This window comes from Callospermophilus lateralis, chromosome 11 (assembly GCF_048772815.1).
Source record: "Callospermophilus lateralis isolate mCalLat2 chromosome 11, mCalLat2.hap1, whole genome shotgun sequence".
NCBI classification, from domain to species: Eukaryota; Metazoa; Chordata; class Mammalia; order Rodentia; family Sciuridae; genus Callospermophilus; species Callospermophilus lateralis.
The window spans coordinates 57,071,434-57,094,762 of NC_135315.1; the positions used below are offsets into that span (position 1 = coordinate 57,071,434).

Here is a 23,329-nt window from a genome sequence, read left to right on the forward strand (position 1 = left end):
GGCTGCAGGTGGAGTAGGCTTACCCAGGACAGTCCAAGCTTACACCTGTTGTTACAGAAGAATCCTTGATGATGGTCTCTCTCACTTTCAACATACTACACTTTGTATGACTATATGCCACCCTGTATAAAGGGAATCATGGCGATGATTTCGATGTTCACAGAATCTCTTTATTTTTAAGGCTATTTTATGCAAATTCCCAATGCTTATCTTACCTAGAACACACACACACACACAAAAAAAAAAAAAAAAAAAAAAACCTCATAGTGTAATATTTCTAAGTCACTTTTTGGGTATACATTGTAGTGTAGACCCATTTAATTAGCTTTTCCTTAATGGCATTTCATATCTTATTTTTATTATAATTTGGAAAAGATAAGCTTGTTTGGTCATTTCTTGTAAAAATGGCAAGGCTAGAAATGATTGCTATGTGCTGGGAGTTGAGCTTAGAGCTTCCTTTTGTTACATATCATAAATTTACATTGAAGGGTGAGCAAACCCGTGTTACAAGTTGAATCTGCAAACTCGCTGTCTCATAAAGAAGGTAAGTGTCAGAGAGCTTTGCCATATTAAAAGCCAGATTCAGTATCATCCAGTTTTAACTTGGTAACTGGAAAAAAGTTAATTATCAAATTTTTTTAAAGTTTAAAAATCATCTTAGCCTTTAGATAGTCTCCACATGGTAATCATGGACAAGTGAAAAATGTTCTCTGACTAAGCTTGACAAGTCATTTAATTAATCTTCCCATACTACTGCTTCCTCATGTATAAAATGAGATCATATTTCTTAACCTGTTCATCTCATAACATTGCTATGGAGATAATAATTGTAAGATTAGTAGAATCATGCAAATAAAGGTACATGTTAGGGAAGGGGTTTGAAACTCTAGAGAAATGTAGAGTTTATTAAACTTTCATCTGTTTTCATAATTAGCTTTAAAATATAAATATCTCAATACTTACCAGACAAAAAAATAAAATAAAATGAAATCTGTTTTACTTTCAAAAGATAGGGAGAAGAAAGCAATAATACTTGGTGATAAAAAGAACTCAGAAAGTGAAAATTGTGTTTCTTTTATCACCATGAAGTCAGTGGGCAGAAACTAATCAGTGGGAAGTAGACAGTGGCATGTTGTTGAAGTCTGTGCTGTCACCATCAAGGCGCTTTTGGAAAATGCCTATGTAGAGAAGTGCACTAGGGTTACTAAAAGGTTCCTAATAGATGGCAGCACACATGTATAAAAAGGACATTAAGTGATATCAGAGGTACAATTAACTCAACCAATCTATCGTTTAATGCCCCTACCAGCCAGACACTTTTGTAGACTCTGGAGATGCAGAGGTGACCAGGACATACTTCTTTCTCCCACGTGCTACTGACCAGTTAAACATTTTATGTACAATGTGGTAGACACCATCGTGGGGACAGGCCATAGATGATACAGGGAAACAAAGAGGAGTACTTGATCTAAACTGAGGAAGTCAAGGCCGACTTATCCAAAGGAATGTATCTTGAAGGTAAGAACCAAAGAGATAAGCCATTCAGGCTGATCCTTACTAAGCCCTTCTCTCTGTTGCTTCCTTGTCTACCTTAGCTCCTTGGTTGGTAGTCACGAGCCTCCTTCCCATCTCCCTCTTCCCTTGCATATGCATATCATTTTCTCTCCCAAATCTATCCTTTTCCTTACATATTTTTATTAGTATTCCACAGCCAGACACTTCTTATCCTCTTCATATGATGGACAAATTTTTTCAGCTTCCCAAGGTATCTTGGAATCTGTGCCAAAGAGCAGGCCAGGCAAGGTGAACATTATAGCCAGAATCCAGTGAACAAGGAGGAAAGTGATGTGAAATGCAGGCAGAAGTAGACTGTGATAAGAAGTCTGGCATGAGTTCTGTGTGCAGTGGGAAGCCAGAAATGAATTACAGAGATGGGACAGCTGTGACCAGATTTAGGCTAAAAGGATCCCTCCATTGCCCTGCGGAAAATACATTATAGGGTTATAGGAGGGAAACGAGAAGACCTGCTACAGGTCCTGGTGAAATCTCATGAAGCGTGGACCAGGAGATCCAGGAGAGTTGAGTTCTGCTGTTGCTCAACTCAGAACCAAAGGTGGTTCCATTTGCCAACAAAGCCAATTAGACTGTCTGCTCTTCAAGCCTCCCCCTGTTTTCCTGTGCACCACTGGTCTCCCACAAGATAACCGCACATCTGCTTCCACCTTCTGCCTTTCAACCTGCTTCCCCCTTTATTCCTCTATTCTACAACTTTGGTTGTTTTTTAAGGACTATCAGTCTTCTCACTGATAGTTCCACTGTCTCCATGTATATCCACCTTTATTAAATTCCACAGTGCCTTGTGTAGGTGGCAGGTGATTCGTTTTAAGATGGGGTAGCAAAGGAAAGAGTATAACATAATCCCAGAGAGATTGCACCTTCATGGTTGGGTTGAATCCTGACACTCACCACCAGTAAAAAGACATTACTGTTCATGCATGCTGCCCATGCTGACCATGCCCATGCAATTAAGGTAGAAAAGAATAAACCTCTCTGGGAAACAGCCCTTAGAGCGCCCACCTCTCCTCCACTGGAAATAGCCTTATGGCACAGTGGTTTGAATGCCCAGCCATCTAAAAACAACCTTTTCTTTTGTTACCTCTTTTAATTTAATTCTGAAATTCTCAAACTTTAATGAACACAGTCATTATTTTCCATACTTGCATGTACCTAACCTTGCACAGCGTACTTTATGGATGACTTCAGGGGATTTTGAAGGATAATTTTGAGTATAATACATTTTCACCTTAGGGCTGACCTACATAAACTGAATAAACTGCAGCTCCACTGTGTTTCAAGGAAATGAAAATGCATCTGGTCCTATTATGGTCTTGATTACTAGCCTTGGTGCTGCTCGCCTGCCTGTTCTTCTGGGCTATGTTTTGTCTGTGTCGTTACAGATGATGAAGAAAGTGACTTTGAATGTATTGAATAAATAAGATGATTATTTTGGGAAGAGTCAATCACATTAAAAATATATAATACTTTTCATTTTAAACAATGTAGAAATCTTTATAACTTTTCTTTAGAATCAATGGGGAAAGCCTTTACAGCTAAAAGATAATTTAATGAAAATAAGATCTATGTTGTTTATAATATTATTTGTTTCATTTTCTAAAGGAGAATTCAGAGGACTGTAGTTAGGTTTTAATTCCCTGTCAATTGCCTATGGAGAATGCCAGTTCCAAGGCTGGGGGAGTGTAACTCTGGTAGAGCATGCGCTTAGCATTTGGGAGGCCTGGGTTCAATCTCTAGCAGGAAGGAAGGAAGGGAAGGAGGGAGGCAGGATGGAAGGAAGAAAGGGAGGGAGGGAGGGAGCAGGAAGCAAAAAAGGACTGAGAGTATAGCTCAGTGATAGAGCATTTCCAAACACATGCAAGGCCCTGGGTTCAGCCCCCAGTAGTGAGCATGCATGTGCCCACACACATAAGCCCCTTGCATATGTCTGAAGTATTAGTTATCATTAAAAATTTTTTGAAATATTGTTTCTTTTATCATGTTTGGGAAAATACTGCTCTTCCTATTTTCCTCATTTATAGAAAGACAATCTTTAAAGTGACATGTCAAATTCATCCTGAAATTTTGGGGGACACAAGTTATTATCTGTTTCAGTTGTCTTTTGCAGCTTGTTTACCAAATATGATTCTTGTGGAAACCCTTGACCCCATAGCTTTCTGCTTTTTTGCTTCAGCTCTGAGGCTGTTATGGTAGAATTATTTATCAGAGTCTTTAATGGCTTAGGGGCCACTTGATGAATTTGAGTACACTGTTCGTCACATCACTCAGGAAGTATCCCAGATGCACATGGATAAACCCGGAGCCATGGTGCATTTGGCTAAAGAGCTCTTCTTGAATTTGCATCAGAGGAAGTCTGGAGAGCATGCTCCAGAGGGGTCATAATGGAGCTATCTTAACCTTTGCTATCACATCCTCACCACAGAGTTTATTAACTTGGAGCCCAACCACTACATCTGTGCCCCTAGAGCATAGTCACACCCAAGACAGAGGGGTCTGCAGCTTCTCCTAGTCTGGCCACATATGTTAGTAAGTGGGACTTGTCATAAGCAAAATCAAGAAGTGGTTTAGTTCTGAGGTCCCTGAGCCTCCTATTTCTTTTCTGTTTTGTATCCTCACTAGTAACTCCTTTCCCTCTAGCCCTTATATATTATGGGTGTCCAGTTCTTGAACTCCTTTTACCTAAAGAGACTCCATGTCTCCTTGTAATACTGATTCTAATTTCTATTAAATGGATATAGTGGTTTTAGCATGACCAAGAGGGAGAGTCAGAAGGAGAGCATTAGTGAATATCCCCTACTCTTTGTATGTATGATATGTCAAAATACATTCTATTGTCATGCATAACTAAAAAGAACAAATTTTTTTAAAAGAAACCAAAAAAAAAGTGAATATACCCAATATTTCTCCCTAAGATGATATATCCGAGTTCTTAGGAGGCTAAAACACAGCAGTTTAAAGTGATTCTTTTCTAAGATCTATTTGGCAGTTGTCAGGTCCCTGGAGACTCCTTTTCCATCTATGTTCTCCTGGCTCCCCTGAGACCAACTTGCCTAGGAGGAGGTCGTGCAGTTCTTTCTCTTGCTGAGGACTCTGTCAGAACTGCCTTTAACTATGCTACCCTGTTGGGTCCTTTTCTTCTGACTTAATATGTGGACAGGTGAGTCTTCCTTCTCGGACGTGAGCCTGTTAAATAAACTCTGCCATTCAGTTTTTCTGGTTTTTCGCTTCTGGAAAGAGTGGCCCACTTACCACTTCTTAGTCGTAGTTTAGCTTCCAACTTCACTCTTCTTGCCTTTTTCTACTTTTGTTTTCTCTCTCTGAACATTGGTTCTTCTCATCCTTCTTCACTTAAATTGACTCATCACCAAAAAAATGGCAACTTCAGCCTTTGTCCCCAAGGTCCTCCAGGTGGGTTCTCTGTTCAGTTCCAAAGGTTTGGGAGAGAAAGTTTGATTGCCCAGACGTGGGCCTGATGTTTCATACCTGGTCCAAGACTCCAAGGCCAGGAAAAAGTACAGGGAGCAATTAAGCACGAGAGGTAGAAATGGGGACACCTAAGGCTTCTCCTTCTAGGGCAGCTTTCTCATAATTTTAGCTTATTTTAGGCCTGCTCTCCATCCCAAACCCCGACTCCACTTTGTAACTTTCTACCTGTAATTCATGCCTCCTTCCCTCAACACATACAGTCATGTTATCTTCTTTCTGCATTTTGCAGTCACAGTTAAAGAAGAGATTGTTAAGTGTAATATTGACTATATCTTCTCTTTTATCCAGGTGTAGAGGTCTGCATCCTCTTTCACTCCCCTCTGTTTTCACTGCATTTGACATTCTTCTATAAGGTTGGTTCCTGGTCCTATCACAGTGGAAGGTTTCTATTTTCTGTTCTCCTTATTGCTTTCAGAGAGGACAGAGGGATGCAGACACCTTTAATTAGCCATCTTTATCAAACTTGAAATCCTTCTGAATTAAATTTCAAACATAGCTTACACATGATTGTTTTAAGTAGTACCCTTTTTTCTGGTATTCTTAATTAAAATTCTTAAAAATGTGAAGGTTTAATGTTTCTTCTAAATCTTTTAGAATTCAGTAAATCTCTCTTTTATTCAACTCATTGAGAATTTATTTATCACCTGTAATGTTACCAGCACTGTCAATCTTTTTTATAATGGTCAAAGCTTTATAATCTGGATGGAAAAAAAAAAAAGCCATATGCACAGAATGCTTAGCAGACAGAACAAGGCAATCCATAAAAATGTGTTGAATGAAATGAATAAATTGGTAGAAACAAGAAGGGCTCTGAGAGGTCAGACAAAGAAGATACAATGAGGACTGAGTGGAAAGTGAATACCTCCTGCAGGAGAGAGGGCTGGTCTGGACCTTTCTTTTTTTATTTTGAAAGACATCTATATTTTGATTATGTCTCCTTTGAATTATCCATTTTCCAGCTTAGCGATGTTGACAGGGAAATAATCCATGTCAGCATAGGTTTTTCCATCTTAATGGATCAGATGAGAGTGATCCATAACTTGCAAGCTGTAGGTGTGGGCTGTAAGCAGGATGGATTGCATGATAAGAGCAGAGCAAAAGGTTATTTAGAGAGGATAAATTAAAACACTTGGAATCGGGGTCAACCAATACCTTGTTTTAAAATGAATGATGAAGATTGAGTTTTCGAAATGAAATGAATGGATTGTTTAGTTGGCATTATTAACTTAAAGAACAGGGTTTAGCTTAAGTATTATAGGGATTTACAGGAGACATTTTTCAAATTTACTGAAGGTTTTACCAGTAAGCACTTAAGCAAATGTAAACATTTTGTGGGCTGCAGGGGAGCTGTGAATATTATTCATCACCCAGTCACACGAGTCTAGTAGATGTGTGTCTGGACCAGGCTAAAGCTCTGCACATTTTCTAAAGATTGTTATGATTAGTCTCTTGGTGTGTGTATATTGCTAATGTAATAAGAACATAAACATTTTATAAGTATAGGAATTTTTCTCTCTCTCTTTTTTCCTTTGGTATTAAACAGTGATTTCAAGTGGCAGGAAGAACAAACTTGGTCTCAACTTAGTAATAGAGATATTAATATATAGAAGTTCTTAAAATAAAATCATTTAACATTATGAGCCATGGTATGAAAAGTCAAGAAAAAGTGTTTGTACATATCATCAAGTTTAGTCATTAGTCTGGACAAAGGAATGAAACACGGGGATTCTCTGAAAGTTGGACTCTTTTATTGTCATGAGAAAAAAGAAACCATTTATAAATTTGTTGACAGCAACCCTGCCAATGGGGGATTCTTCAGTCCTGTGTACCTTTTTTTTTTTGTAGCAGTTTTTGAACCCAGGGGTATTTGACCAGTGAGCCACTTGTATTTTATGTAGAGACAGGTTCTCATTGAGTTGCTTAGGGCGTATCTAAGTTGTTGAGGCTGGCTTTGAACTCGTGATCCTCCTGCCTCAACCTCCCAAACCGCTGGGATTACAGGTGTGTGCCACTGCACCCGGCCCATGTACCTTCTTATATGCAGATATTCTGATAAATATGCATATGAAGAGTTAACTATCATAGTAACTTACATTTTTGTCTATTACATTTTTATAACCACTTGGAAAATATGTCACAAAAGTACACACCTTTTATTAGTAATCTAGGTTCATATAGTCTTAATGTCCCTTCGCTTTATTCTTCTCTCTTCAAACAAGATGATGTGAAAATAAAAGACATGATCAAATGTTCCCATTGGATGATGGCATTATAAGTGGTAGTTTTAGAAGAATGTTTTTCACACAGTTTGTGAGGGCTCATTTGGGCATCATTTTCAGGTATAGAGAATATAAAGATGAGTAGCACAGAGTCATCACACACAAAAATAAATATATTAGAGAATGGGCAAGCAAGGCAGCTTGTTATAGAATAAGGAGTAAGAAGTACTGTGGGACCCAGCACAGACACGGAGGCCAAGTGAGAAGGGTGCAGTAAAATGTTCTTGGTGTAGTTCTCTCATTTGGCAGGTGCTGGGGTCTAATCCAGGGCCTCATGTATGCTAGGTAAGCTCTCTTACACTGAGCTGCAGCCCCAGTCCCTGGTGTTTTCCAGTGTCCAGACTGAATCTTAGAGGATAAGTAAGAATTGGCCATATATGAGATAGAAGTATTAGGAAGGGGCAGGTGAGTGAATTTGAGAGCAAAGGAGCAGCATGCACAAATTCAGGTAGACACATCCTTCCTGGAGAATGTCTTTCACGTAGACCCAAGAGAGCAGAGCAGCAGCCTGGAAAGGTAATTTTTTGTTTGGCCTGCTGTGCTCTCCTACAATTTTCAGTAGTTGCTAACACATAAACAGAAAATGTTAACATCAAGCCCCAGACTTCTGGGCTGCTTTTGTGCATTCCCACAAGGTTATCTGCCACCCAAACCTGTGTAGCACTTCCTACTGCCCTCACCACTTCGTTTTTAAGTAGTCCCACTTCACTGTTTTATTGCCAGCCTGGTCCCTGTAGATGTCAGCATTTGCAAATACTGTCCATTGACCAAAGGCTCAGTCCCAAAGGGAAGAGGAGGCAATGCAGTCAGAGGTAAGGGCCTAAGGGCCCACCTCCCCCAACAGCTGCACACACACAACTCCTAGGTAGACTCCAAAATTGCAGGGATAATTTTATTCTCAACCTCGTTTTTTTATAAATTAGGTTTTATTAAACATTTCAAAGACTCTTGAAAATTCATTGACTCTATTTTGTGTAGGTGAACAAAGTTGCTTTTTTTTTTATAGGACCCCATAAATTAAAAAGTGGGAGGAGGGTCAGAAAATTAAACCATCTGGTTCAACTGGGAAAAGGAAAAGTATGTGTCTCCTGTGTGGCAGGCACTGGGTGTTTTAGGAGGGAGGACGCATGGAGGGATTCAGTAGGTGGTCCCTGCTTTCAAGTGGTTTGAGAAATAGATTAAGAGATTGGACGACTCCTCTGGAAACTCTGATTTTCATGGATGGGATCAAAGGATGGGAATCACCTCTCTGAAAATTCCAGAGTCTTTGTTCAAATATCTTTCCCTTAATTTAAACTGAACTGATGTAACTTAATTCAAGAGTCACCATTTGCTTCTCCCTGGATGAGAATGCTGTATTTCAGAGGTCAACAATAGAGTAACGTTCATTTTGGTGTTTTGTTTTATATTCTATAATTGTTTTTTTTGCAGCCAATCTTTCTTATCTTCTTCCTAAATTAGTAAGAGTCTTTCCGTTTTCAAAAATTCCTTTAGCTCTTATCTTTTATTTTCTTTCTTGAAAAAAGGTTTTTAATATAATACCACAATCTTCATGCCCTGAATATGATCACTAACAAAAAATTTTTATTTTCATATTTCTTGCCTTTTAAAAAAATGTTTTTGGTTTTGTGTCTTTGTTTTCCTTAAGTTCTTAGCTTGCATCAGCCCTCTGCTGCCTGACAGTATCTATAACTTGAAACTTGTTTAGAAATAGAAAACTCCTAACAAGATTCTAGGGAGACATCTTCAGAACAGTTATCTGTAGAGACTTCCTCCAAAAACTCATTTCAAAGCTCAAATGTGGAATTTATGCAGGAAATAGAAGTTAAATTGGCTTGGTTTGATTGAGGTTTTGGGCTTTCTTTTGTTTTTGAAAAAAAGGAAATTTTATTTTGTAACATTAAGATCATTTATTCTGGGAGAATAATCAAGAGGATGAAATTAATTTTTGTATGAACCAATTGTCTTCAGAACTGCTCAAAATATAGTTTTCTTGATGTAGTACAACATTTCATAGCTCTCCTGACACATTACTTAAGCTTTAGAAAGGCTGCATTTTCTCTAGGAAGTTATTTAAAAGTCAGGTAATTTAAATTAAGTTTATTAAGTACAATAAACAGACATAAAATTAAAGTTTCTCTTGTTTGTTCCTAATGTCTAAAGAGAAGTCTTTGTCACAACTGCATAAGAACTAGTGCTTAGTAAACAAAGCAATGTTATGTTTTAAAAGAGGAAAAAATAATTTATAGAAATGTATTGACAGAATCCCCCACTGTTAAGTCTAATAGTTTCTATTTTACAATAGCCTTGGGCAGGAAGGGCCCAAGTAGAAAGATCCCATGTAATGACGCTCAGTGGAAAGATATCTCCGTTTAAAATGTAATTTAGTTTTGCATACAAGTTTTGAAATAAATCATCATTCAGTTCTCCATGAACCTGTTTACATGAGTAATACATGAATATGAAAGAATATTTTTACTTCAAAAAAATTACTAGGTCTTTTCTTGCCCAGCCCCAGTGAAATAGTGTTATTTTCCTTATTCATACGTTTATTTGTGTTATTGAAAATTTTAATTCTTCACAAAATCATCACAACACTTAAAGGGTACATTTCTGATCTTTCACTCTAGTGAGAACTCCTCACAGAGATGTTAATTTCCTTTTATCTTTTTTTTTTTTTTTTTTTAGTACCCACGATTGAACCCAGGGTCTCTTCATCACTGAGCCACATCCCCAGAGCTTTTTATTTTTTATTTTGAGACAGGGTCTGCCTAAGTTACTTAGGGTTTTACTAGGTTGCTGAGACTGGCTTTGAACTTTCAGTCCTCCTGCCTCAGCCTCCTGAACTGCTGGGATTATAGATGTGTGCCACCACACTCAGCTAGTTTCTCTGAACTTGATAAAAGCCATGACAGCTACTATTGTAGGGGGCAGAAACATCAATATTTTAAAAAGAGATTTTACATGTGAACAATCTAGTTTGTCCAGTTGTTTGTTTTTTGTATGTTTTTTTTTTGTAATTTGATAAAGTGAAATTCCTAATCAAGATATAATTATATTAAAGACAGTTTTATATCCACAAGTCTTAATATATACCCATATTGTTTTAAGTCTGAAAAAATAAATTAGGAAAAACGATTTGTGATGATTATCAGGCCTTACCTCCAGTCCTCCCTGTTTAGATTCTGTCTTATTCTGTCTCGTTTCATGTGTTCTTTTTCTTTTGGCTATTTTTACACTTGGAGAGTTCATAGTGCTTCTGTTAATGTGTTTAAAGTCTGTCACCCTTTCTACACTCCTTGTTCACTGCTATATTGCCACATTTGGCAAGGCGGTTGACATAGGCAATGAGAATTTGGATGGATGAATAAGTGAATAAATGAACAAGTAAACACTGTGCTCATTTATGAACACTCTGCTAAGTGCATTATTTGCATCATCACTGCATTTAATTCTTAAGACACTCTGTTAAGTATCTCCCATTTTACAAGTAAAGAAACAAATGCTACAGGTTACTTTGCTCATCAAGATCAAACAGCTAAATATCTATAACCTCTGCTTTTTCTATGGTCTTGTTATTGAGTCTTTTTTACCTAAAGCAAGTTTGACTTGAGTTCCAGACTTGGTCACTGAAAATGCCTCTTACTTTTATAGTTGAGAAAACTAAAGACCAGAGACGTTAAATACGTTGCCCCTTTTTACATAGCTAGTCAACATCATAGTCAGAAATAGAACTCACACCTCCTGACTGATAATAATAAAGCATTTTTAAAACATTTTCCTATGAAAATGTTCCAACAGAGTCAATAGTAGAAAAAGTACAGCGAGCTTCAGTCTATCTGTGGCCTAGAATCAAGTCATCAACACTTGCACCACACTTGCTTCAGCTCACTATTAAAGTACGCTCATGGTCTAAACCCTTGTAGCTGTATGACTAAGTTAAATCCAGATAGATGATACAGAGGAGTTGAGGGATGTTGCCACAGTACCTCTGCAATTTGATAACAAAATTGATTGACAGCCCTGGGTTCTTTCCACTGACATATGTCAAGATATATACCGAAAGACAACTGAAAGTGTGTGACTTACCTTACACAGTCAGTACTGGAGCAGAGTGGTTTCTGTAGGCTTAGCACATGTGGCTTGGCCAGATGGTGACAAGCATCACATTAGTAATGGTGTAGCTTCTCAAACTTCAGCAAGCCTCTGGATCACCAGGATTCCTAACAAGTTCCCAGGTAATGCTGATACTGCTGGTCCAGAAACCATACTTCGGGGCTGAGGATATAGCTTAGTTGGTAGAGTGCTTGCCTTGCATGCACAAGACCCTGGGTTTAATCCCTAGCACCACACACACACCAAAAAAAAAAAAAAAACAGAAACTATACTTAGGTAGAACCACTGGGTGGAGGTGTGAAGGAGTGGAGCATCTACCCAGAAGTTCCACTGAGGCCTCCCCTTAGAGAGACTCTGAGCCCTTAGACTTTCTCCTCCCCATCTTCCCTTTGAAAGCCAGATACCAATGTAGCCCTCAAAATGGAAGCAAACTGCTAAGAAATTCAAAGGATAGAAGGTTCAAAAAGACTAATGAAAAAAAATAATGAAGAATAAATGATAAAAGGAGAAATAGCTGTATGTGTCTCTAGGTTTGGGATACTTCCAAAGCATATCTAAGAGTGGAAAAGGAAGATGGGATTTCTGATTAAGCATTGAACAGTATGATTAGGAGAATGAGTATATGGAATAATTGGCCTAAAATAATAAACCAGTCATTCTCAGATTTGCTCCTTAAGTCTTTGAGATTTAGTTCTGATCACATTTTAATAGCAAAACATCATAGTTAGTATTTAAGGGATGAGGATTGGACTTTTCTAATCTTCTATCTCAAAATAGATCTCTTTACTAAAATTGGTAGACTTCAACAACTTCAATATTACCATATTTAAAGATTTCATGATAAACCAAACTTCAAAATATAATCCAGATACTGCTAGGTCTGTTTTCTGTCTCTAGCCTTTACTTTTGTTTGTCCTCTTCCTACCTACGGTTTCCTAGAGCTCTCTTTTCTTTCACTAGTATATTTTCATGGTATACAAAGTTTCTAATCAAAATCCTATAGATACCTCTTCATTTTCTTAACTTTTTACTCTGCCTTATTTTATACAAGACTTCAGATAACTTGAAAAAATATACAAAACTTAACAAAATAGTTTAAAAGACCCCAAAAAAGACCCCGAAAAGACAAAGTAGAGCCAAGAATAATGGAGCTGCAAATGCAAACTATGATCACCCTGGTGTCATTAGACCGAAGAGCCACTGAGTGAGAGGAGGATCTGCTGTCTGTGCCAACTTGCTCCATCGGTGTATTTTGGGAAATCTGCAAGATAGATTAAACATACAAGCTATCTGAAGGCTGTTCATTCCATCTAAGCATTTGATAAAAATTATGTCAGTGTGTTCATGATTCTGCTTCCTCCAAAATGCCTAACGTGAGCCTCTTTCATAAAGAGAATAAACATCTGCTTGTCTATATTTGTTGACCTCATGTGGCAGCAGAGTGATCCTAGTTCTAAAAAGCAGATCTTGATCATTCTTTTCTACCTCTTTAAAACACAGAAATCCTCCTTGATTCTTCATCTGCCAAGAAGCTATGTGTAGACACCTCACTGTAATCTTCAACCTCTCTGTCCTCTTGATAACTTCCCACCTGCTGTCCACAATCCAGATACCTGGAACTTCCTTCTGTCACTCAAACTTGCCATGTTTCTTACTTTCGCCATCATGCCATCCCCTACCTGGCCCTTTTTGCCCATGTACCACCTGTTCATCCTTCATGTCTCAGTTTAAACGTCACTATCATGTCTCAGTTTAAATGTCACTTCTTCCTAGCATCGTTCCCCTTCCATGCCCCCAGTACACACACTAGGTTGGGTATTCCCCCTTTTCCATACATTTGCTATGTTGAACCACACTTGATAGCTATTGCTTATCTAACATTTGCTCATCCATAAAATGAAGGTAATACTATCTCAAGAAACTTGTTTTACTCTGTTAGAGATCATTTTAGAGCCAGGCATGGTGGTACACACCTGTAATCTCAGCAGCTCAAAAGGCTGAGGCAGGAGGATCACAAGTTTGAGGTCAGCCTCAGGAACTTAGCAAGGCCCTAAGCAACTTAGTGAGAACCTTCCTCAAAATAAAATTTAAAAGGGCTGGGGATGGCCCAGTGGTTAAGCACCTTTAGGTTCAATCTCTGGCCCCCCTTTAAAAAGATTATTTTAGAGACCCATAATACGTTTCTCCACTGTGTTATTGGTGAATTTTGGTTTTGTTTTGTTTTGCTTTTAATACCATACCCACTGTTGATACTGGTTCTAGAAGTATATTCATTACTTTTAACATAAAATTTTAGAAAAAGTAAAACATCACAAGAAAGTAAATTTCACAGTTTTCAAGTTGGAATATCTTTGCCCTTTAACTATAAGAAAGCTCTGATGTCCCCTGATTCAGGGCTTTTTTTTTCTTCCCCAGATGCTGAAAATGGCCATGCTGTCCTGGGTAAATATCTTCAGTTTTGTTTATGTGGCTTATCAACTTACTCAATTTTCATTCATGCCCCTGAGCACATTGATTTAAATGCCAAAATTGAGTCTCAAGATTTTCTGTGATTTCAACACAGGTCAAAAATTAAACTTCCACATAAAATTGCCTATCTCAATAAATTAAATTCATGTGTGCTTTTCTAAAAGGGCTTTTCATAACACTAATACCTTTGAATCCAACTGGTTTCCACAGACCTTGGAGAAAGATTGTACAACCTTTTTTTTTTTTTTTTTTAAACACAAGGGCTGATTCAGGAAAAATAAAAATGTTTATGAGCCACAGTTTTCCCCCACCCAGAATGAAGCTAGCTTTTTAGAGTCCCACGGGGCAAAGAAGGGATCTGTTCTTATAAGCTATAAACTACCTTATTGAACAAACAGCAGTTAAAATATTTGCCCTGCTTTTTAGCCATCTAAATTCTCCTTTCTGGGCATATGTGAGATAACAACACAGAGGCATCTTCTTAATCTTTCATCTGGAAAATTACATTGTGTACAAGTTAGGAAGCCAGGCGTTCCCAGGTCACATGATGCATATCACTACCTTAGCTAAATCTATTTCCAGAATAGAGGTAAGGGACAAATAAGAGGTTGCAGGATAGAGGAAACAGATAATGTGTGTATCCCAATCCAGGACATTTGGCTTTGAAGATTGTGAGGTCTAGAGGCTCTTACCTTGGGGAAAATATGAATAAAGTAATTTATTTGAGGATGCATGAGGCCAGTAGTCCGTAGATCAAAGATAAAAAACAGATTAGGGAAGAAATTAAAAAGAACAAAGGTGGAGAGTGTGTCTTTAAAAACAAAGAAGACAACCTCTGCTTAAATGGGAGAAAGTGGAAACTAGAGTGAAGCTAGAGCCCTGTAAATAGGAGGAACTGTCTCATGCATTTGCATGTGGAGTAAAGATTGCCTCCCTCTGGGAACTGGCCATTGTTAAAACCGGAGTGCACTGTAGAATCTAATCGAGTGGGTCACAGTGGAGCGCACTGTGGAATCTGTAATCCACTGGATCACTGAACACCATAAACTTCTCTTACTCAGAAGTGGAATAATGGTTTCTGCAGGGAGAAAGTAATCTTGAGGCACCTCCTTAGTTTCTTAAGAAAGAATAAATCCCTGTGCATGTAAACAGGAACTAGTAGATTCAGTTTATCTAGACTCAAGTCTTTCACAAGAGTCCATACAAAGTCTGCTATGAAAACTGTGCCTATTGAGGAGCAGGCCTTAATCATTGTCATTGTAGAATTTTAGCTGGTTTTCTTCTATGTACATAACATTGTGTGACCTCCTCCTGAAAAATCCCTTATCCATAAACCCAGTTATGGCATTGGCACTATGCAACAGTCACCTGGCATTCACTGTTGTTCTGGAACTGGCACTGTACTGAGGCCCCTGATTAATTATAAAAAGTATAATCATGGTCCTCATCGAGGTCAGCCATTGTTATTCCGTATCACTAATTGGGTGATGTGGTATAAAGGAGTAGAACTGTTTCCAGAATTGACTATATTTTTTTTCCAAATCATGCAGTATTGTGTTCTACCTGACCTGTTGCCAGCTGTCCCTTATTTATATCTAGCACTAACATTAGACCAGAACACCAGGCAAAGTAGGCATGTCTTGTAGTCCTTACTTTAACCATGTCAAGAGGACATGATGACTCCTATAGAGACAAATTGAGCGACTCCAGGAAGGTACAAAACTATCCTCAAACCCAGAGTGCTCTCCCCTGGACTCTTGACTATTTTGCTCCCAGCTGGTAAACCAAAAGAGGCAATTACGTCTCCCACAAAAACTGTCCTCCCTTACTTTAATGTTCCTTAAAGAGGATTCCCTAAACCAGTTCTACCTCCTGGAATACTTCATTGGATACATAGATTATTTGTTCTTAGCTTGGATTCTACAAAATGTGTTAGAGTTAAACTGAAAATGATCCCTTGATATCCTCTCTCTTCCAGCCCGTTGCTAGCTGTGTCCTTTGCCACTTGTTGTGCTGTTCCAGGAGTTGCTCTTCTGACCTGGGGGGTGAATCCACTTACAGGAGCCCTGGCCGTCTTCAACATTTTCCTGTATACCTGCTGTTATACACCCCTGAAGAGGATCAGCATTGCCAACACATGGGTTGGAGCTGTTGTTGGGGCTATCCCACCTGTCATGGGCTGGACAGCAGCAACTGGCAGCCTTGACGCTGGTAAGTGCCTCTCAGTGCAAAGTCTCAGCTTCTTTCTACAGACCTGGGGTACGGGTGCCAGAAGCAGGAGCTCATAGGTGTTCTGAGCAAGCATGAGCACCCACCCTCAGAGATTCTCCTTCTCTAGGCCACAGAACTTGGTTAGATTCCATTTTAATCATAACTGATTCTGCTGGCATATTAGCTGGTATAGGCATTCTAAAAAATTAAGAATGTAAAGCTAAAGGGAGACTGTCATCCTGGCTTGTGCATAAATATGACATATGCTTTCCCTTGAAAGGAAGGTCTAAGAGAAACAGAGGAGGGGATGTTGCCTGTAATACAGGTGAAGTGAAAAGAAAATCTCTGAAAATTATGGTAAAAAATCTCAAACCAACTCAGGACTAGCTGATCTGTTCAGAATGGCCCAGTCTACAGAGAAGGTGTATATGGAATTGGCTTCTGGTTCCCTGTCAAAGGGGTGTCAAGCCTCCTTCATTTCTGTAGAACAGGGTTATTTATTATCCCCTCTTTTGAAAGAACAAATTATTTTTATATGATTTGCCTAAATTGTTCATGCTGTGTACAATAAAACCATTGAAACATTTTTACTTTTTTTTTTTTTTTTTGGTGGTATGTCACAGCGAAATTTGTGGGGTGAAAATAGCTCATTTTTACCATCTGTAAGGGAAGTTTCTCAGTCTAATTAGTCAAGTAATTAGTGTTTTTGACCAACGCTTAGGAAGGAAGTGGTGAGGTTTCCTGCCATATATGTAAGTACATATTTTGCACATGAGAGATCAAAAGGCGGCTGACCATAAACCGTTACCCTTGTAAGCCACATTTCTGAAACTTTTCATAAAAGTTTGTACACTCCGATTTGGCAAGCTTACAAATGCGATTACACCTTTACCGTGATTGTTTCTTAGAACAGTTTTAATATCCTGTAAATGGTGGGTTTTAATGAATCTAAAGATGTAATATTCTAAAACGTAGGTGCTTGTTTGCCCTGTGATAAACCCTAAACCAGAGTCTCCTCCATGAGGGAAACAATAACAACAGGGTGCTTAAGAGCAGGGGTGCTACCCTTGGGCCACCTGAGGGTGGAACCTGACTCTCTCCTCATTAGCCGGGTGACCTTTGGAACTGAGCTTGGCTGCTTCTGCGACAGTCTCCTCTTCTCCCACATGGAGCTAATGATGGTCTCTCCTCAGAGTTGTTGAGGATGAAATGAGGACATCCATGCAAGCCTTCTGTGGTGGAAGAGCAGGACAGAGATAGAAAGAGCGCTCACTGACATGAGATCAGACCCACAGGCCCAAGGCTTTCTATAATCGGCATTAATCCATGTGTAAGTGTGAGTGTGGAGCCCTCCAGGCCAAAACCCCTGATGGCCCATCTTTCAGTCAGGTGGCACTGGGGATTGAGTTCCCAGCACATGCTGTCCAGAGGACACAAGCAGTCCTTAGTGATATTCAATGTAAAGGCCAGGAAGGGCATAATCATGGTAGCCACTGCTGCTGTTATTATTCAGTTGTCCTCCTTCATACAGCAGGTGAGTTAACACAGAGGAGAAAAGGTCATGAGATCTTATTTGGTTTCAAACTGAGTAATTCAACATTGTTTTTTCACTGTGGTTTTAAATACTGGGAGATGCCTCCAGGCTGGTGGGGAAGAGCACTGGGTCCTTCAGGGCATCTTTTTTGGGTGAGGGGAAAGCATGGGTCTGGTTTTCCTGGACTAGATGGTATATGAATTTTCACCTTGGGTCAGCATTTACATTCAAAGAGCACTCCCACTTACTACCAGCCCTCCTACTCCTGCTCAGAGTCCTCTTCTCATTTCTATTTGGAGCATCAACCATGACTTGAACCAAATTCCCTATCCCCCTAACTCCACCATCCTCACCCTCTGATCCCTCTCTAAGACTTTGTAGTGGAGACCATAGAAAGTGAATAACTCCCTGGAGTCTGCATCCTCTGGTTTCTCCCCTTCCCATGGGAGGAGTAGCCACACATCAGTATTTGCGACCCTACTGGGAGGCACCCCTGTGCCCTGCCAGGAGCACCTGGAAACTGTTCAGTATCTTCAAAACAGGCACCAAAAACTACCTTTCTGTATGGAAAGTCCCAGACAAGGCTAGAGCCAGAGCCAGCCTTGAAGGGTCACAGCCTAGGAAGGGGTATCGTGGAAGACTGAGGAAGGCAGTCAGATTCAGAACCATGGAAAACTTGATCACCACGTTGTACAGGGTCCTCGTGACGAGTCCTCACTGAAGGATAGGGACCCTTTTCACACCTTCCACGACTTCCTCAAGAAGAGTTTGAGTCTCAGCAAATAAAGGCTTTTAGTTGCCTCCCCAAAGGCCAGAAAGGTAAAATCAGCAAAATTCATCGCTTAGGAGTCCACATTGCAGGTAGGAACCCTTTTTGTTGGGAGTCTGGTTTTGACTAAACTGCTAATAGTCATATTTAAAATGATTTCTCAAAAAAACAGCCCTTCTATAACCCAATCAGTTGTTTTTAGGCAAACTTGGTGATGATGGATAGCTAAGAGCCAGGCCATACCTTTTTAGGTATCAGATTGAAAAATGCATGATTGTCTTGAAAAATGAGATCTTTTATTATAGCTTGGACCTAAACTGGCCCCTCAAAACCTCATATGTTAGGCAACACAGTAGTGTTCAAAGGTAAAGTGATTAACTCATGAGGGCCCTGACTTCATTAGTGGATTAATCCACGTGATGGATTAATAATTTGAAAGGACTACTGGAGATAGGGCTTGGCTGGAGAAAATAGATCACTAGGAGTGTGATCTTCTAGAACTACCCTGTCTAGATAGTGGCCATGAGCTCTGGTGGCTTTTTAAATTTAATCCAAATTGACTTAAAAATTCAGTTCTTCAGTCCTATATTTCAAATGCTCAGAGCCACATGTGGTGGTCAGTACCATATGGGCAGCTCAGCAGAACACTTCCATCATTGCAGAAATTTCCCTCAGACAGTACTACCTAGAAAGGAAGATTGATATCCTTCTGAATCTGTGTTCCATCTGCCTTGCATGAGTATGCACTTTAAATAATGGGGCCTTATATAAGATTGTACCTGTGGTCTTGCTAAATCAGAAACAAATTTCCCAAACTTCAGTGTACATCCAAATGGCCCAGAGTGCTACTACAAATACAGATTCCTGGGCCCTGCGCCTGGGGTTTCTGATTCAGTATGTCTTGGGTGGAGTTCTGAGAATTTTTATTTCCAACAGGTTTCCAGGTAAAAATGATGCCTCTGGTCTAGGGATCACACTAAGAATCAACAGTCCACAAAAACAGAACCAGACAGTACATCAGCCATTAGAAGAATTCCATGGGAATGTCTAGGATTGGGGACAGAGGGCATAGACAGATAATTATTCAAGATAAAATGGTATAATTTGTCTTTTCTACAGAAGTTATATCTCATTTTGTTTTGTTTTTTCATATGGGGGATTGAACTCAGGGCCTCACACATGCTAGGCAGGTGCTGTACCACTAAGCTACACCCTCAGGCCTTTCTAAATTTTATTTTGAGACCAGACTTGATAAATTGCTCATGCTGGTTTCAAACTTGTAATCCTCCCACCTTAGCCTCCCAAGGAGCTGGAATTACAATCATCTGGGTTTTTATCTTTGGGGATAGTATGGTTAGAAAGAACCTTTCTGAAAAACAGATGGCAAAAGAAGCTTCCTTTCTTCCATGTTATCTCCAAACCATTTAATCTTTGAACCGCCACACATTGATTGCTTTGGAGAAGCCAGTGAAGAGAGAATTCTTTGCAACAGCCTATTGAACTATACTGACAATAAGGAAGAGAAGAGTTGGAAGCTGGGGTACAGATGAAAGGAAGCAAGCGCAGCTGGGAGATCTCCCTATTCCCTGGACTGGCAACTGCCGTGCTCACCACCTTAACAAGCTACTTCTCCTCTATAGCTTCATTGTATAGGTATTGGTTGAGGACATCTTGTGTGCTAGATGTTGACAAATATGAAAATAACTACCCATTACCTGTCCTCATGAAAATACTGTCTCCGTGTCTTCTGGGAGAGGCAGGCCGGCAGTGATCTAAGAGCTTTAGCCTTCTGAAGAAGGCTATAGACTCTCTTAACCTTCCCAGATTGATCCAGGAAGACTTTGGAGAATGCCCTCTGAATCAAGTCATGAGCAGTTTACTTGAGGAGGGAGTGTACTTTCCAGAAACAGGGAAGAGCATACATAATTCCTGCTTATTGGCCTGAGAGCGAGAGCCCTAGAGTGTGAGCAGGAACGTGACCTAAGATGAGCTGCCTACTGAGGAATTGGTACTGTATACAAAGCATAAATGCAGCAGGGTTGCACTTTGGGGATGATTTAACTAGGGATGTACAGCAGGATCTCCTGTAGAACTGGAATATCAGTAAGTTTTGAAGCCTGCCATTAAGTCTCCTGCCAGGCCTGTGTGCCTTCTCTTGCCTGCCAGCCTCCCTCCTCCACAATCTGCCCCTCTTACTAGGATTCTACCTCTCCCTAAACCTGCTGCCTGCCTTCCACACCCTCTTTGCCCTCCTTAGTCAAAATTTCATCTTTTAAGTATTTGATGAAAATGTCAGTCTGATCGTCCTGTTAACATAGCAAACTTCCAAGTGGGCAAATGGATGAAGGCTGTACGTTTGAAGGACAGCAGATTAGACTGAACACATTGCATTCCTTTGCCACCCAAGCAATCAGTATGTAAAATATCCACCAGCACCAACATTTTAGAGAGCCTTACCTTTGCACAAGCCCTTACTGGGGCTAAATGGGTGATGGTTAGGATTGGAGAGGATGCATCTCTGGCCAGTATTGAAAGGGAAATCCTGCAGCCTCACATATTAAAGGCCCTAACTTTATGGAACTGTCTAGTTGCAAAGGGAGATGTATAAAGAAGATAAATAGGTATAGAAAATGATGTACCTTCAGGGTGCCTTGTAGGTCAAAGTGATCCTCAGAAAAAGAAAATGTTATTGTGATCAGAAGTATCTTTTCTCCTGTCTTGGTATCTGGATCTTTTTGTGGTTTTTGTGGTGGCTACAGGGCAGATAAGACCTCCAAAGAACTTTGAGCACTGAAGAGATTTTACTGCCCTCTTTTCTCCTGTAAAGACATAAAAGATATCACATAGGAGTTGATTTTTTTCCCCCATAACTATTTTGATTTTTTTTTTTAATTAGATGGTGAAAAAGAACTTCAGTTATTTTAGATGCCCCAGTGGGGTGGGTCCAGTGAGGGCATCTGATCTTCCCCTTCAGTTATCCAGCACCAGGTGAATGAGGTAAGGTAGGTGGGTGGCGGGGGGGGGGGGGAGAATTCAACAGGCACACTAAAATTATGAAAGCTAACAAACATAAATTGTTCTTGATATTTGCTAATTTATCACTGCACAGAGATCTGTAAACAGCTCAGCTTTTCTCCCAGCCTACAGTGCCAACAACTTCATCTGTGGCTGTCACATTAAGGCACCAGGGGCTCTGCAGCCAGCTGCTTTATGCATGGGAAGCAGTTGCTTCATTTTACAAAGCTTGTCTGTTTATAAAGGTAGCCATTATAATGGATTTTACCTGTGTATTTTCCTCTGAGCCTCAGAAGTAAGCTTTTTCCTCCTGCTTACCTGCTTACCTTGCCTTTTATTTTATTATTATTTAAGTGTAAGTGTTAGCAGGAAACATTATAAATGTTTTCCAGCTCAAACTCAGGAAGGCAGAGTGAGAGGGCTGCTTTCTGGCCCCCAATGTAACCAGCCTGTTGTCTTGGGAACCAAAGCACTTGGTTTGATTCCGTGCACAGGAAGGCAATGACAGAAGTGACCTGCTGGAGCCCCAGTGAAGGAGTCCAATTTAAGGCCAGGGGCCAGGGGTGGGGGTTGGGGGGGCAACATCCCAGATAAGTGCCTGGCAGCTGACATTCCAGCCCCAACTAGGCCTGGAGCCACACGCATTAGGCTTCTCAACAGTGTTTATCTCCAGAGGCTGTTTTGTTTATGTCAGAGGCTTCAGGCTAAACCTCCTTCCTTTTCTTTGCCACAGCCACCTCTCTTTCCATCACTCCCACTTCTAAGAAAAGCTCATATACTTTTTTTGTCATTTTCCTAAATATGAATAAATCCCATGTCTTAGGAATTTATGGAATGATCCTCTGTGATGACCATTAAATAGAGCTGATTTGTCAGTTGTCTTTGGCTTATAATTCAGATGTTGTATGGTAAACATTAATTATGTCAGCCAACATTCAGTTACAAATGAGGGCTTAGAAATGGGCTCTTATCAGGAAGTGGCATTTGGCAGATGGATGGTTTTGGTAACAAAAAGAGAATGAGTTTTTTTAACCTCAGCTGTAAACTACAAAATGTTAAATACCTTTTAACTTTATTTACCTCCTTTAGACCCAAATGAGAGAATAGAGGGAATTTATTCACCTCATTCATTCAACAAATATTTATGGAGGGTGTAACTAAGTACCAGGTACTGTTTAACTCAAGCACTTTTTAAAGATTTCCTTTAAAATATTGTCTCCGTTTCAAAATGAATATGTTCATGTATGGATTTTACCACGACTACCTTAGAGCTCAAGCTTAAGATAAATGACATTTTTAAAGACAAAAAACAAGGAATACTTTTGTGAAAAATAATAGCAAACAACCAGTATTCAGATTCCTATTATTTTATTCCAAAGACAAAAAGAATAGCTGTGAAAGAACATGCTAGAAATATGTTAATAGACCCAAGAGGCAAACTTTGGTACTGTGCGCACTCACATATGTCATTCATACTATGTTGACTGTGATTGCTCACAAGCTTTTCGGGTGCTGGCCCAGTGCCCCCTGAAGGAAGTGATAGATGGTGCCCTGGAAGGGTGGACCCAGGGCCTGGGGAGTTAAGAGAGTAGGGAACATTTGAATTTTTGAGAAAATGCACAGGTACTAGAAATTTCTTTCCAGGCAAATGGTAAGATAAAAAAAAGAAAAAGAAAAAGAACTCCTCTACCAGAATCAGAGCTTTGTGCTTCTCTTTTCCCATGTTTCCCTTCAAATAAAACAACCCCCGTGACCCTGGTGGAGTGGACAAGGTGAGGGGAGCGTCCAGCTCTGCCACTGGACCTCTTCATTCTTCCCAAGTCATGTTTCCAAAGACTCCTTCAAGAGCAGGCAGCTGTTGCCCACTCTGCTTCC

The 23,329-nt window shown here is 39.7% G+C and overlaps 1 protein-coding gene across 1 annotated transcript in view; it reads left to right on the forward strand.

Annotated features, from left to right (window-relative positions):
- Positions 1-23,329, forward strand: part of Cox10 (cytochrome c oxidase assembly factor heme A:farnesyltransferase COX10) — a 120,776-nt gene that overhangs the window by 87,966 nt on the left and 9,481 nt on the right. The window contains exon 6 of the mRNA XM_076870677.1: positions 15,904-16,136. Within this exon, the coding sequence (XP_076726792.1) occupies positions 15,904-16,136 (233 nt within the window). The remainder of the gene's footprint in view (positions 1-15,903; positions 16,137-23,329) is intronic.